This window comes from Sinohyriopsis cumingii, chromosome 15, assembly GCF_028554795.1.
Source record: "Sinohyriopsis cumingii isolate HCF-2022 chromosome 15, ASM2855479v2, whole genome shotgun sequence".
In the NCBI taxonomy this organism is placed as follows: domain Eukaryota; kingdom Metazoa; phylum Mollusca; class Bivalvia; order Unionida; family Unionidae; genus Sinohyriopsis; species Sinohyriopsis cumingii.
This window is the reverse complement of record NC_142975.1, coordinates 25,120,502-25,137,926: the sequence shown is the minus strand read 5'-3', so window position 1 is coordinate 25,137,926 and position 17,425 is coordinate 25,120,502. Positions and strand designations below refer to the sequence as shown.

The 17,425-nt window shown below is 36.5% G+C and overlaps 1 protein-coding gene across 2 annotated transcripts in view; it reads left to right on the top strand.

Moving 5' to 3' along the window:
• LOC149781430 (receptor-transporting protein 3-like) overlaps positions 1-17,425 on the top strand; it is an 83,519-nt gene that overhangs the window by 42,060 nt on the left and 24,034 nt on the right. The window contains exon 1 of one of the 2 annotated variants that reach the window (XM_089935516.1): positions 3,420-4,958. The exons of the other annotated variant lie outside the window; for it this stretch is intronic. Within the exon in view, the coding sequence (XP_089791642.1) occupies positions 4,684-4,958 (275 nt within the window). The 5' untranslated portion in view covers positions 3,420-4,683. Of the gene's footprint in view, positions 1-3,419; positions 4,959-17,425 lie in introns of those variants that run through there. 2 annotated transcript variants of the gene reach the window in all.

Sequence of the window (17,425 nt, the reverse complement as noted above, 5' to 3'; positions counted from 1 at the left end):
AATGTCACAAATATAGTCCATGCAGCGAAATCAGCCCACTACACTACTAAGATCATTGAAAGTTCCAGCTGCAAAGAGCTGTTCGAGATTACTAACAAGCTAATGTCAAGGAACAAATCTACACCACTTCCAACAAGCTTCTCTCCAGTCGACCTTCCGGACATGTTTGCAAATTTCTTCCGTGACAAAGTACAAACCATTAGAGATAAGCTTCACAGCACAATTTCAATTGACTCGTCATCACCATACAGTTGGGATACTGAATTTGAGCGGCAGCCATTAGCAGCATTTGAACCTGTTGCTATGGATTTCGTACGTACAATCGTGATGAAGAGTGCACCAAAGTCATGTGAACTTGATCCAATTCCATCATCACTGCTGCTTGGGTGCTTAGATCCAGTATTGCCGTCACTAACTGATGTTATTAATACCTCTCTCTCATCTGGGGAATTCCCATCATTTTTCAAATCTGCCATTGTAAAGCCTCTGCTGAAGAAACCAACACTAAACCATAACGATTTAAAGAACTATCGCCCAGTTTCTAATCTCCCATTCATATAAAAAATCTTAGAAAAGGTTGTTCTAACTTAGCTTGTATATCATCTGAATTCAACAGTCTTTTTAGTAATGTACAATCTGCATATCGCCCTTGCCACAGTACTGAAACTGCTCTTCTAAAGGTAGTTAATGACATTCTCTCTGCGTTGGATAGCGGAAAGATTACAGTCGTCACCCTTCTTGATTTGTCTGCAGCATTTGACACAATAGACCATGATATATTACTTCACCGTCTCCAGCATGTATTTGGCATTCATGATACAGCTTTACTGTGGTTCAAGTCCTACTTGGTCAACAGGACACAAACTGTATCTGCAAATGTAAAACACTCCAACCCAGTTGATCTAAGTTGTGGTGTTCCACAGGGGTGTGTTCTTGGAACTGTTCTCTTCATTCTGTACACTCAGTCGCTCTCAAGTGTCATAGATCATCATCCAGTGTCTCACCAATTGTACGCTGATGACACCCAAATATACAAATCTAGCCACCGAACTGAAGTTGATGCTACCATCCAAGGTGTAGATGTGTGCATTTCTGATATATCTTGAATGTTCACCCCAAAGTATCTGATTTATAGAAATATATCTACATATCTCACATTAGCTGCCTCAGTCAGTTCACTAATCATTCAAGTTTCCTGATCGAATGTGAGCTATTACTTTTTTTTATGTTTTCAATCGTTAGAAATGTAGTACGGTATGTAGTTGTGTTAAAATTGTTTTGGTAAATTATTTTTTTCGTCTAGTTAAGAAAATGTCTTTTAATTGATAAATTCATGGGTACTAAATTCTATTCCTGATGTATTATCTAATATATATATATAGAGAAAATCGTAATGTTATCCATTTAAACAAAGTAGAAGTGGCGTTATATATAATCGTAATCTTATTAATCCAGCTTTAGCTTAATGCTCACATTTTGGTTTAAGGTAACAAAGAAGAAAACAAATAAACGCGAGAAAGAAAAAGAGTGCCAACCATCTTGCAAAAGTGACGTCTTTTTTTAAAGTACATACTTATCCTTTGTTTTACATTGTTACAGTTGAATATAACGTTACTTGGAATGTTTAATATGAAAATAAGCCTTAAGCGTCGTCGTAATGCCATGCGGATCTAAGCCGCCACGCCATATATACGTGGCTGGTTGGTACTCACAGCGAAGAAAGTAAAAAGTTATGACATTCAAGGAAAATATTTCATGTTTCAAGTTTTACCCCAAATGGTGTTTTAGTTAGTTCCCCCCACTGTCATATGTACCAAAATTCACAAAATAAAACCATTTTCTTATTTCGTGTTGCTAGGGAAGTTATATTTGTATGGTCTCGGTAATATTTGCTTAATGATAAGTAAATGAAAGTACTGCAGGAATGCTTTCAAAGTTAAGTGTTATATTTTTATAGTAATATTTGGAAATGAAAACGCATACAAAATAACTATTGCATTCGTTAACTTTTCTTAAAAAATGTTTCAGCGTTTTTTGCACTGAGGTCGACCGTAGTTCGGCTGCTTTTTGTAACACAATGCTTCATATTTTAATCTAAAAAAATCACATTTATACTCTCCTCATGGAAAACCACTTTACCTATAAATGGAAATATTTAATTCAAAGGAAAATGTTGGATGATTTTACAGGGAGAGATTATGGATCGTGTCAAGCACTCATGGATAGAACTTCCTTCAGTGTTTTTTTCTGTTGACGGACTTGTGCATTCATATTAATTTGTACACCAGAATTATAAATACTGTGGATCCATTTGTCATATATTCCAAAAAAAATATAGACTTTCCAAAAACTATTTGCATGAAACTAAACATGCTTAGGTGTATCAAGTGTATAAATAGACCCTAACACAATATTTCCTACCTAGACACCCATCCTCACTTTTTACATACATACATACATACATACATACATACATACATACATACGTATCCAACTCGTAACTGATAAAACTGGCATGTAATGGATGCTATCGTAAATAACATAAGTTAGAGAGATAGAAAGAAAACAAATTACTAGAGAGAGACAAAAACAGAGAGACGATGTTTGTATGGGTCATTTAGATTCAGTCAGTGAGAGAAACATACTGATTTACCGCAACTACAGTTCATGATAGAAACCAATCCATTATCATTCACAAAATTAGAATTAAATAACTTACGTGAAATGTTTGAGATACATACATGAATTGTATGTTAGAGATCGTGTAATAGAGAAAACTGCAGTGTGATTTTCTTTTCCTTTTAAAATTACTAAATTTGTATTTAGTCAAAATATTGATCCTTACTGTTAACACACACACACACACACACACACCTCGATTACAGCAATCTATCATGGACTAAAATAGAGCTGGTTAATCTTGTATTCGAAGATGTTGAGGTATTGCGAAGTCATTAGAAAACCATGGTTTGGGTTTGTCCGAATGTAGATATATTGATAGCGTCAGGTTTCAGTGTCATAGAAGATTTACAATGTTGTGTTCTAGATAAAATGTACGGGTAGCATGCTGTAGAGTGCTTGATTGGTAGCGTGATATGTTGTTGGATCAGATATCACTGATGCTTAAGAAACCATACCCGACTTGCGATGCGTTGTGGCAAGAGTACATGGGACTCCCTCTATCTGGTTTGTAACAAAAGAGAATTTTATTATGGTCAGAGATTAATTACTCATCACGATTTGTTGCTACCTCATCCTGCCCTGAATATATCAGGCTACTTGTTGCTCCGTCAGTATGTAAAGTAATTCAGCTCAACCAACAAAGTGGAGACGCGGGGTCATACGACTTTATGGTACGAATATCTAGTAGACATACACCAGGTTGCGCCGAAACAGAAGATTGCATTTCAACGTCACGAGGTTAGGGGTGGTTTAAATACCGCTCTTAAAGGGAATGCATGCACAGTAGTAGATAGACCCTCACTGCTAGTGGTCCCGACTGTAAACACAGATACAGCCTCTAAATCATCAAGTTGACAGTTACCGCATCACCGCCAAAGGGTTAGCACCTTAACAGACCAACTACCCAACTTTGTAACCAGTGTTACAGGACTTATATTTCCAGTTGGACGTTCAGTGATTCTGTCATAGGAATGTTCGTGCAAAAAGTGAAAGCTTCATTAGAAGACGCTTCAGCGTATTGTCTGGAAGACTGAATTGTACTTTTATTCCATATAATTTGATAATTGCCATATTGCATTTAAAGTTTAGTTTAGGACAAGACCATCCATTGCAGTGCGAACAAACAGGGTAACTTAAAAATACAGACTTTTATCTAAAAGTGTGTGTTTGCTCTTTTACAGTATACTCGATTGCATTTTATCGATTTACTACATTTTTCGTAGGTGTCCTATCTATGAGACGGTTGATATCGATCTATTTATACAATCTACTTGCATTAAATGACCATCCATGCAGTAGGCTGCTTGTACGTACCTGGGTTCTACAATTTGGATAAGATAACTGTTCAAGGTTTGAAAAGTTCCTATCACCAACGAAATTAAAAATTTAAGTCAATAATTTGACATTAACAGCTACCTGTGAAAATTCCAATACATCAAAGAAGTCTTTGGAGAATACTGCAGCCGACATACCATTTATTTTCCATTGTTGAAGTTTTCGAACTTTGGTGACAGGCTATTTCGATACAATATCACAATCTGACGTTCTCATCAAATCTTGTCATTATAACTTGTAAGAAAAGCACACAGTTTAGCCGACTGTACTGTTCTGAATTGAACAGAAGGACCCGTATGTTTGCTAATCTTGAGAATTCTTTGAAGCGTGACAATAAACTGCCGTCCAATTTATCAGTGTGATGTAATGGTGTTGTGACTAAAACACTTTTTTATGACAGAATGGTACATAGATAAAAGTTAACTCTTTGACAATTTAAGGACAAGGCTAAATTTAAAAGCAAAATCGCTTTTAGCAGTCAAAGGAACGGAGAGATAAAGCAGCAAAGAAATTTAGAGACGTCGAAAAAGAAATTTCGTCTGTGAGAAATCGAGTTTTCTTGTTATTTGGAAAAATCGAAATTCTCTAAACATACCACTTTTTAGTTTAGTTTTGTATGATACTGATCAGAGTTTGAAATTTAAAACGGCGCTGCAATACAGTTCAATGAGGACATTAGAACTCGGACTAATCGCTACCACAGCTCCTGTGGAAAAAACTGCTCTAAATATGAGGCTAACTCCGACGCCATCAGCACCCCCAACGCTGGCCCTTCCCACAGAACAGGCCGTGCTGATCTACACTATTGCGCAGCAACCGCCCATATCCCCGGGGGTAAGCCCAGGAGTCAGTCCTGTGAATTCCGTGAGTCCGATCTTTCCCGACTTAACTCACCTGATCAACTATGGCGACAAGGACCTCGGTCTGCTTCTGTCACAGAGGTAAGGAGAGAGAGAGAGAGAGAGAGAGAGAGAGAGAGAGAGAGAATTCGCATATTGGTGACATCTCTTTACGAGAATATGATTCCACTGATGCAGTGTAGCGTAATACGCAATATTTACACCGGTTCTCGTCTATCATCGCTTCTTACAATTGTATAGTGAAAAAATATTACTATGCTATCTGATCATTACGCAATTTATACAGACCTAGTCTTGATCGTCGAGATAGCCTTGAGATTATATGTCCTAACGATCCCGGTTCGGTCTGTTTTTTCTTCTATTACAGCACGTGTGGGTCTCATATGGGGCATATCTGCACATATGTTCTTTCATTCATTACAAAACCTGGCTTCATAAAACTTTGCACATGACTCGCTTTAGGAGTATGAAGTCATTTTGTAGAACTTTACTTTCATTCGCCGTCGAGTCATGGATTTAGAAGAATATTTCACATACTGATGACGCTTTTATGTAATTATCCTAATTACATTTTAAGCTTTTTCCACTTCATTTCAAAGTTTGTTCCCAGATGTTTGGGTTTACAGTTTTATAAATCTGATCTCTGACTTGGATTATTCAATTTCGATGAAGAGTAGAGTGCGATTGCTCAAGCTGATAATAATTTTTTCTAGGTGTAACGCTGTAATTTGATATACAAACATTTGAGTTCATGAATGAATTTATAGAATGAATTAAAATACTTACTCATTTACCTTCGTTCGATTTGTGTACATTAAAGAAGTGCAAAAGTGGAAAAGGTGTATAACATCATATGTGCTAAATGACAATCTTTATCAAATAACTTCAGGCTTGAGTCGGGTTGGTAAAAGAGACTTACTGTTCAACACGTGTTCCATGGACTAGAATGTCTCGCCTGCCAACCACGCTATCCAGTAGAAGAAGACTTTGTTTGCCATTAGGCCAATTGGTCTTTTAGTAAACATACAAAGAGATAATAAACATTAAATGACAGAATTGCATGTAACATACATTACAGCCTGTATGTTGTAAATGATAGGAAAGCGGAATTATATGCATATGACATGTCGTATTTAAAAGAAAATAGAAAATAATCAGCAGACAATTAATGCATGTAAATACAACCATATTCTATAAATGAAAGACAAATAATTATATAACATGGACACATTTGAATAAAGGTGAGATTTATAAAAGAGATGGATTTTTATTTTATCATATCATATCGAAAGTATAGCTATTGCCCAAGGATTACACAACAAAATGGTCTGTATTGATTTGTGATCTTAAAGGGTAATAGTAATGTACCTGAATTTGAAAGTAAGGGTGAAGTAGTGAGAGATGGAATGACAGTAACAAAGGAAGATGTTGTGTGCTGTTTTTGTTGGCTTAACGGCACTGTTAGCATATGTTTTTGCTGTATCATGCCGAGGAAAAGGGAGCCAACTGGGGCTAGCCAGCGTGGGTATCGATTCCGTGACCCTTTGGTTACGAGAAGACCCTCTGCTAACTGGTGCATGAGCTACCGTATCTCCTAAATTAGATGCAACTATTTAAATTACTTATCAAGGTTAGATTATGTTTTTATGGTGCGCGCGATTCGGTAAGTTAATGGAATAAGCAGGGATCAACTCAAGTTCCGGTCCATTGGACCCTCACTTACTTCATACACTAGTATTATAGACGGATGACTGTTAGAAGTAGAAAACTACTATTAATTTGTATTTTAAAAAAAATGTCGCTAATCATGCTATACGTAATGTGCAAGGGTGTAAATGACAGAAAACCAGCGGTCGTCAGACACGTTGGTCTACGAGACAGCGAAGTAGATGTCATTAGACGCGTTGGACACTATATAGTAGGAACATACATACATACATGCATACATACATACATGCATATATATATATATATATATATATATATATATATATATATATATATATATATATATATATATATATATATAGCTATCGCAGTGCACATGCAGGCGTGGACGAGATTGTAACTGTTTGCCCTATGCTCGAAATTACAGATACATTTAGATCTGCTCACTACATAAGCAATCGTAATAAATGTGCAATTAAAAATCAATTTACCGGTAGGAAACCCTTAATTGCTAACTTTGACCCCATTTTCACGCGCGTGTGGTGGCATAGAGTTGTTTCTATTTAGGTTGTTATCTTCGCCGAGAACCAGGGGTTGTTCAGTATTCGCTCAAGTTTGTTGGATGCATTTGCATTTGTACTATATCCAAATGTTGCGTATAACTTTTCCTGTATAACAGAAGTTAGCAAACAATTGTATATCTAAAGATGGGGTATAATATTCTGTGTTAGGCTTGGGGTGGATGGTTGTGGTGCTGGTGCTAATGGTGGTGGCTACAGGTAAAATAGACATGCAGTGTGATTTTAAATAATACCATCATGTTGTTTTCGTAAATATTTACTGCTCCCATCGGCTACCATACTGGATATGTTATAGCAGATTATACGGTGGTTACAATAATGAAAGACCAAATCCAATGCTACATGTTTCTCTGAATTTTTTTTAGGAATACTCATTTAAATGTGTCATATTATTGAACTCTTGTGTTTTGAAAGGACCACATAGGTGTCTTCAATTGTTGACGTTTTATCACGGGCCTTGCTGCCAGAGTTGATTGTCATAGATTAAAGAAAACCTTAATTTACGAGGGTTCCTTTTTATACTTGTTTACATCCAAACTTCTAAAATATGCACACAGTTTTCTTTCTTAGTAAACATATACAAAGAATTATCTAGCAGTATACGAACTGTGCATCGCTTGTAGGGAAACGATGGATTTGTGCTCGAAAGATTCCTCCCACCGAAACATTTAAGTACTCAGTGCCTTATAGAACACGAATTTGCTGTGTTAATGTAATTGTGGTACAAATGGTAAAGAATAACTGTCACTAAAGTGGGATGAATGAGCATACACTATAGCTGATATTGTGAAAGACATCGTGCTGACATTAGAGATCTTGTTGATTAAAAAATGAAGCACACACATACACAAAAATCTTCTTAGATACACCCTTCAGAGATGATTAATGAATTTAATGTGTGAGAGAGAGAGAGAGAGAGAGAGATGCCTGTCAAATTACCGAGGAAGTATTTAATGGATTCCTTGTATTATAAATGTTAATCTTAATGCTTAATTAGTCCACAAACTGGATCAAGGTGGTTTTATTTTAATTGGTTTCTTAAGTGCCTTGTTTAAATACTACTGATGTATTCTATACATAGTTCAATAATTATGCTATCATCATATCTGGCTGTCAGAATGTTAGACTTGGATCAGTTTGTATGTGTTTCAGCCTGTATATTTTAGACGGTGCATTTATATCAATGAAAAAAACAACATATCTCCTTAGATCTTTTACATTGGTGTGAACATACTAGTTTATGATCACTGAATTTATTTCTGCACAAAAGATGGGGCTTTTTTATGCGCTAAATAGGCCATCATGTGAAAACAGATGGGTATGAGCGGTAGCAATCACAGATAGGTATTTGTAAATGTTAATTACACAGAGCTCTAAAATATGGCCTGAAAAAAATAAAAAGAGTGCATACATAAAAGCAAATATTATCAGACTTGATAACATTCGAATGTGAAATAAATGAGATATTTCTTCTTATGTGTGTAACAGTAGATTGACAAAGTGTTTTTCCATTCCAGTGCGCTGTGTAAATTTGTATTCTAACTTCGTTATAAATCATTTACAACGAGTCTGAGATTGCTTGTTAATAGAGATGAAATGTCTTATTTAGTGATTAAAGCAGAAAATATGGACAATTACCCTGACAATTACACTGCTAGCCATTGTAACCGTTGAACCATAGGTGCATGGCGTCAAGACCCACCCACCCGACACCCAGTTTTACACAAAAATACACAATAAAAATATTCAAAAGCTCATGAGAAAGTAAAATGTATTGTAGTTAATTTCATCAAACGAGTATATGTTGGAAAGTACTGAATACATAAATGTTGATATTTTGAGAAATTACATGCTTGAAATAAAACCAGGTTTACCTTTCAGCCCTGCTGAAATGCAGGGCCGTAGAGAGTGATCACGGGCACTGGCGGGTAAGAAAACACTCGGGGCTCTCCTAGTTCTTGTTCAAATAAAAATGTCTTTTATAGAATGTGTTCGTCCGGGCCGAAGAGACATTTCTCCGGTCCCCCCCCCCCCCCCGTCAGCCCTGCTGAAATATCATACATTATGCATTTTCCTCACCACAGTTTTTATCTGCAAAACATTCCACCAAGTTTACTGAAAAAAGCTGCTTGTCTCACTGTCTGTTGATTCGACCGACTGGTGTATTCTCTACTCCATTCCACTCTCCATATTTTTTTTATATTAAGCACATGCATCATACATACGGACAAACATAAATTCTGACCTAATACCGACCTAACAACAATGACAGAAAATAAAATACAAGGTTCTTAATTATATTGTGCTGAAGAACTATGTTATGTAATTAATCCTCTCTCTCTCTCTCTATATATATATATATGTGTGTGTGTGTGTGTGTGTGTGTGTGTGTGTAACCCTTGCTCTTTGTTGACTAGTTTTAATACAGCCTTTACAAGTCTGCTGTGTCATCGGTGACGACTGTGCGTGGCAGAAGTGACGAAACCCCGTAATTAAAATTGTATTCAGAGGCTGTTGAATTTGAATATCACTGAATATGAACGTTTCGAAATAATTTCAGATTCTTCGCTAAAGCTGCGGCGTACTTTACACTCCTGCCTTCACTTCTGATTTGTTTTCTTCACATTAACTGCACCTTACTTAATCCAGTTTTAGCCAACCTTATCTTCAAAAGCGTTGTGTGGATGACACTGTGTTATTAGCTGCAAGACGTGTCCAACGTACTACTCGCTTTCATTTGCATATCAAACGGTTTTTTTCTGGAGTGATTTGCCTGGTTTTCTGCATTGTATACAGCACGGCAACACAAGTTGGCTATTTAGTGCCGAGGAAATTGCAGTAAACTGCCTTACCCAAGGACACACCCACATTAGTTACCCCATGCTGATCAAGATGGTGAAATCTGATGTTCTACACCCTCTCCATCGCGAATCAGATACACCAATAACCAACCTAAAATGATGTGTGCCTCCCTCCTATTACTACATGCAGGATGGCGCACATGACCTATTTTACAACCCCCGAGCCCACGGGTGGTTGCAAAATGTGATTGGAAAGAAAATGGTGCTGTACTTAGTGAAGGACAGGTCTCACAAATGTTGTAAAAATGAGTGAACTAATTCAAAATGAAATTAGAAGAATTTCGGGCTGTATCCATAGTTTGAAATGCTGTGGTAGGGTGGGGATGCTGGATGGTCGGGTGGTGTAAGACTCTGGCCTTTACAGATCACTGATATCTCCGCTCTGGTTCAATTCTCGGGCTCGGCCAAAGCGGGTATGCGAAAAAACTTGCCATTATCTTTCCGTGGATGGGTGGTTCACTTCTGGGGTTTCCCAGGGTTCTTCCTCCACCAAATATACTGGCCGCCATTTATAGCCTATCATGTGCTGAAAATGGTGTTAAATCCAAAACAACAACAACGAGAACAACGTTTGTACTTGTTTTCCAAATAAATGTCACAGGTCAACGTTTGTTCAAGGACATTCATACCATGAACAATAACCTATACTGTACCATCATCCCAGCTCCTGTTGTGAGACAAGGATAGAATTACACGAGTTAAAGCAAACAGTCTGCTTGATTGGTTGGTTCGTTTTTAACAGCACTTTCAACTCATTATTGGCCACATCACGCAGAGAATTGGATGTTACGTACGTAGGTTTCACAGAGACAATAGACCTGGATTGGCCTGGGCGGATATATAACCCGCGACATTGGATACGAGTCCATCGTTCTACCAAAACCAAACTACCTAGGCCTCCTTCGTATGCCTGAATATCAGCTGTCGTCCATAGATGTTAAAAACGTTAAAATTAAAATAAAAAACGTAAAAAACGCATTTTTTTCTCAATAAATAAAAAACGAAAAAAAAAACGTTCCAGTAGTTTTTAGGCAACACAAAAATCAATATTTTACTTATTTACACGCTACATACCAGTTTTAAAGTTTCATTGATACAAATATGAAAAAATGTCAAAAGTTTTAAACCGTAGTCCAGATAACATTGAAATTTTTTTCACTCAATGTCGTTATCACCATCTGACTGATCTGACCATTCTATGGTTTCCTCCATATAATAACCTGTGTGGCCGATGATAAAAAAAAATGGAAGTACCAAATATAAAAAACGCAAAAAAAAAATAAAAAACGTAAAAAAACGCGTTTTTCGAGGTAAAATAAAAAACGAAAAAAAACGTTTTTATCATCTATGCTGTCGTCATATGGAAATGATTTTTTAAAAATACTTTTCTCACATGATCTGGGGTTCTCGATTCGATTGATACACTGAGCAACGTCTCTACTGCTAAATAACTGACATAAAAAGGTTTTAGTGCTCAAAATATATTTTATATAGAATGAACAGGACATGCACTATTCTCTCTCTCTCTCTCTCTCTCTCTCTCAGTAGTAAGCTTTTCGGATTCACAAATTAAACTCTGCGTGATTTTGGTTCAAATACTGCCAATATCTTGTCGGGTTGCCGTGCTATCTGTGGGTTAAGTGATTATTTTATTACGTCGGCAATAAAGAGCTTTTCACGCGTTGATATGCTATTAATCTACCCAACCGATTCAGTTGATTTATGTGTGCTTAAAATAGTAAAATACTGTATTGTAGAGAAGCAGTTTTGTAACTTATAGGAGGAATACGTATTCCAAATAATATTTAGAACTTATTGCATCAAACGTATTGTACGTATAGTATAAAATTAAATTTAAGAACCAGAAATGGGCAGTATAGTGTAATTTCCTCGCTACAGCCACTTTTGACCGCAGCGCCAAACTTAATCAAAGTGTGACGGACAGACCTACCGTCGGAAGGCAAGAAGGTTGAAGCGACGTCAAGGCTGACAAGGGTAACACTACTTGTCACTTCCGTATTCTTGGAGGACCATTCATATATTATTAATTCATTTTCTTGATCAGTTAAAATAAAATATAAGGCCTAGTTTTTGACGCAAAGTGATTATACTGGTAACTCATGATAGAGCAAAATCGGGACAGTGTATGCTGACAATATTATCACTTAATGGGTTTGTACCCGATACTTGGTCAGTTCCTCAAAGCCACAATATGTGACATCACGTTTCCTGATTCGTTCAGGATCCTTAAGCGCAACTACAAATTGCGAAATCCCGGTAAACAATGACGTGGTCGAATGAGAGCTTCTGATTTTGCGTTTAGCGTTTTTTTTTTTTTTTTTTTCTCTTGGGGGGGGGTGGGGTGGGGGGTATGTTGGTGTCTTTACTTTTGCATGATCTTGTTTGTTTCGCTGCTTGTTTGTTCGCTTAAAGATGGAGGTTCCGAGTGGCCGGGTGATCTAAAGCACTCTCCGTTACGAATAACTACCGCCTCACCTCTGTCTCCGTGGGTTCGAGTCTCGGATTCGGCCAGTGTGTGGTATGTCAGAAAGCTTGCCAGTAGCTTCTCGTGGGTCGGTGGTTCTTTCCGGGTTTTTTCCCGTGTTCTTCCTCCACCATTAATACTGGTCGCCATGTATAGCCTATTGTGTGATGAAAAATGGCGTTAAACCCCACCACAACAAATAACTTAACGATGGATTGCGAAGAGTGCAGATGGCGCCAATGTCACTTTACGGTTATGCTGCCGACATTGCACCTTGAGCCGTGTTCCCTACTATATCTAACGTCAACCAGTGTTCCCACCGATGAACTTTTGCTACTCGTACCCAACATCCCAAAAATGAATATGAGAAAGAGAAGTTCAATTTGTCTTGAAACTGTATGGGATATTTTTTAAAGAAAATAATAAATGCGATAAATCTAAATGAAGTCGACTCTGCATTAATTATCAGAATTCAGAACGACCCTTCTTTTCTAAGAATATACAAGCTAATTCTGTCTTCATAAAATTATAGCATTTCTATAAATGAGTGTTTCTCAGAGCATTTCAATAAATGGGGAAGGTAATTTATAATTTATATGAAAAATGTTTTTTTTTTAATTAGATAAAAGAGATGTAAGTTGCAATAGTTTAATATATGCAGTGTAATTAACTGACGTCGAATATTGAAAAATAAACAATTATCTAATGGTTAATAATTTTGAAATGCAGTCAGATAGTGTCGTTGGTTCGTCGTGGCATTACTGGATAGCTTGTAATATGGCATGACTAGGTAATATGACCGGACCTCAGACATGGTATACCGGGTCATTATAGAGTACAATGATAGTAACACTGACATTTGCATAAATAAAATTAGGCCCGAATTATATTTCTTGGTCAGTTTGCATGTTGCAAACTATACAAGAAGTAGTTGCTATTTATAACGCTATTACAACTTTCCCACAACAGCTAAGTGATACAGTAGTCGTGGTTGATTCGTATTGCAAATGGAATCTTATTATTTTATGTTCAGAAATTCTTTATGTTAATAGATTCTTCATCTAATTAACTAATCTAAACGAATTAAGGTATTTGATTTGCAATGATCAACGAACATACCGAGATGCATAGTGCACGTGAAATGTACACTTCATTAGATATCAATGATAGATATACTTTTAGAAAGAACACATCCACGTGACATCAAATTTTAATAACATTATTGTGGACATCTACCTTCGAAATTTTCCCTTTGTAATTATTTCATTGTTCTCATCAAACATGTGTGTATGTCTGTGCGTGTGTGTGTGTGTATGTGTGTGTGTATGTCTATGCGTGTGTGTGCGTGTATGTGTGTGTGTGTGTGTGTGTGTGTGTGTGAGAGAGAGAGAGAGAGAGAGAGAGAGAGAGACAAGAGACAGAGAGAGACAATGTTCAGTTACATGTACAGATTTAAATATGACAAGTTTATGAGTTTTTCTCCAAACATTTCAATTATTTTGTGACATCTCTCGTCGTAACGAGAAAATATCAGTTAAGTATTCAGGTTTTCGGAAAACAACTTGTTAGACTGTCTTGGAGCTTGGCATTACTTCCATAAACTAATGAACAAATACACCGTTCCCCGTCTGGAAACTATCACTTTTGTACATTGTTTTTAATCTACTACACATCTGCTGATATTTGCTGGGGGGGGGGGAGGTATATATGCCCCCCCCCCCCCCAATCCCTCCCTCCCAAAAAAGGAAAAATGTTTTTATGTGTATGTGTAACTCCCTAAGGTGTGTATGTTTGGATTTTTTATCAAAAGAATTTAGATCACAAATTTGTTTCAAACTAAAAAAAAAATATGGGGTACTTTTGTTCCCTTGTGTATTTCTAAAGGGTTGTTCATCCGATTTGAAACTCAGTCTGCCAGATCGGATTCCCTTGTCTTATATTTTGAGTGATCTTTGCCAGAGGTTCCCTAAGTCCTGTGTATGCTATATGTGCAATGCTCTATTGTTTGTTTGTATGCTATAGATTTGTCTATAAGGACGGCAACTTTGATCAAATTATATTCCCAGGTTGTCTTATCTTGGATAAACATTATTTATTTTAATTTTGGACATTATCAATTCTATCTGTCCAAAATCGAATTCCTGTAATTTAGAAAACTCTCCTTTTTTTAAGAATTTTATTTAGAAACGGTGCTTTTAATAAAACATTTTGAAAAACAAAATCCTATTATGTTATGTGCGTGTTCATTGTGTGGCGTTTCTCATTCTTCCTGAACTATTTCAAGGGTGAGAATACCGTGCCCTGTTTAAGGAGCCACGTTTCTTTTATTGATTTATGCTTCTCTTAAATTTCGGACATGCCTTGTCTTTCCTCTTGAAAGTTATATTTAATTAAATCTCAAATGTAATTATCCAAAACAAAAGCAAACTTTTCCCAAAGGTCCTAATTAAATCAGGTTAAAAAAGTGTTAGTTGACTAATTGATTAGTACCGGTAATATTTTATTGTTAGTTTTAACTTTTTCCAATTCCCCTGTGTTTATGATATATTTAATCACTTTTTGTTGCTAATGATCTTATCTGCATACTTGATAACGCTAAGGTGTTTCACGCCTGTTGCTAATTGCTGGTCCTAGATCCGGTTCATTTACTATTACGTCATACTAATGTGATATAAATACGAATCATGTCAAATGGCTTTCAGTTGCCTGCCCCCCCCCCCCCTCCTCAAATAATTTAACTGCTTTATACAGTAATTGTTAAATCCCTTTGCCGGACTCACTATTGTTATAAAGCTGGAAGGATACCATGCAATTAGCACCTTGGATGAACTTATTTAAATATATGACATTGTCCGCTAAGAGTTTGGTCAATTCACAGTTGAAGGTCGAAACGTTACACTGGCTATGCTAGGTGAGAAACATTACGTCATTAAACCTGGTCTGCTATACTTATATGACTCTCTGTCAACGTGGTACACTTAGAACATGGCAGTGTTTAATATTATTATCCAAATTATATATATATATATATATATATATATATATATATATATATATATATATATATATATATATATATATTTCACTAGCTTTTGCCCGATGCTGGTGATATGTTTACTACCAATCGAAACATTTTTTTAATTTAAAAAAAAAGAAAATAAAATGCCATACCAAATGAGTAGGGGTTATTCCATCAAAGAGTGAATTATTGGTTTATCAGAACCAATGTTACAGATTTAGACTATCGACGCAAGACAAATTCAAAATATATGCATACTAAACTGCCCGAATAATTTATATGTCCTTGATAATAAAAAAGTAGCTTCAGATTTAGTTGGAATATGATCAGTTTTTATTTTTGTTGCATTAAACATTCCCTGAGTCGTATGCTTGTTGGTGAATGGCAAGCACATACACAGACACATGACTAGACCTCCTCCCTCTCTCACTCACTGCAGCCACAGTCGTTCAGCCCGGACTCTCGACCAGAGGGGTGCGGGTTCGAATCATGCCCAGACAATGCCACATTATCCGTAGGGAGTCTGTCTTTGACAAGGAACACACTTGAAGCGATCTACCGTTAGACATAAAACAATTTAAATAAAGAAACTCCTTTTTATTTCTGTATTGTGCGCTGATGTCTTGTTAAACACCAGCAACAATACTAGTTCTCTCCCCTTTATACAAATTATGTTATTTATATACTGTGTCAATAAACTAAAATCTCTTCCGTGATTTTTTTACCATTAGAAAACTACGATATATCAATGAAATCCCCTTTATACAGTTTCTAGGCACGAGCCATGATATAGCCTTCAACCCCTTATATACAATTTTAGTGTCGAGCCACGATATAGCCATGCAACCTTTTAATACAATTCGTAGGGCAGATCCACCAATATAGGTATATATACCCTTTATACTGATCGTATGGCTGATCCACCATAATGGCATATATACCCTTTACACAGATCGTATGACTGATCCGCCATAATAGCATATATACCCTTTACACAGGTTGTATGACTGATCCACCAATATAGGCATATATACCCTTTATACTGATCGTATGGCTGATCCACCATAATGGCATATATACCCTTTACACAGATCGTATGACTGATCCGCCATAATGGCATATATACCCTTTACACAGATCGTATGACTGATCCACCATAATGGCATATATACTCTTTACATAGATCGTATGACTGATCCGCCATAATGGCATATATACCCTTTACACAGATCTTATGGCTGATCCACCAATATAGGCATATATACCCTTTATACAGATCGTACGGCTGATCCACCAATATAGGCATATATACCCTTTACACAGATCGTATGGTTGATCCACCAATATAGGCATATATACCCTTTATACAGATCGTATGACTGAACATTTCCGTCGTGAGAAAGTATGACAGAAGAACTTGCAACGAAGAAACAATGAGTAATCAAAAGATCCCAATAAGAACAAACTATGTATATTTGTTTGTACGAACGCGTAAAGATAAAGACTTAAAACCTAACAAATAGATATAATCTGTATAATATGTGCGTGTTTGTGATAAATCTACACGAGAAACTTGTTTAACAGGATTGAAATAAAACCCGGTAAATTCGGTTGTCAGACCAGGACCATATTTTGACAACTTTATGTTCGGGGTACTCTGTCTAAGACCTGTTTATGGCGATTTGAAGGGCTTATTCAAGACAGAAAATATACCCTACTATTGATAAACCGTGACCCTGGCCTCCCGCGATTCATCGTAATAAAACTTTTTTTTAAGAAATAAGAATACTCAATCGTAAATACGTATTGACATAACGCGATGTCATGTTGGAACGCAGAATAACAAATTAAACGCTTCAGAAACTTAGCAAAATTGTAGAGGATCAATAGTGGTTGTCACACAGTGATCGAAAATGTACACAGATATAGACGTT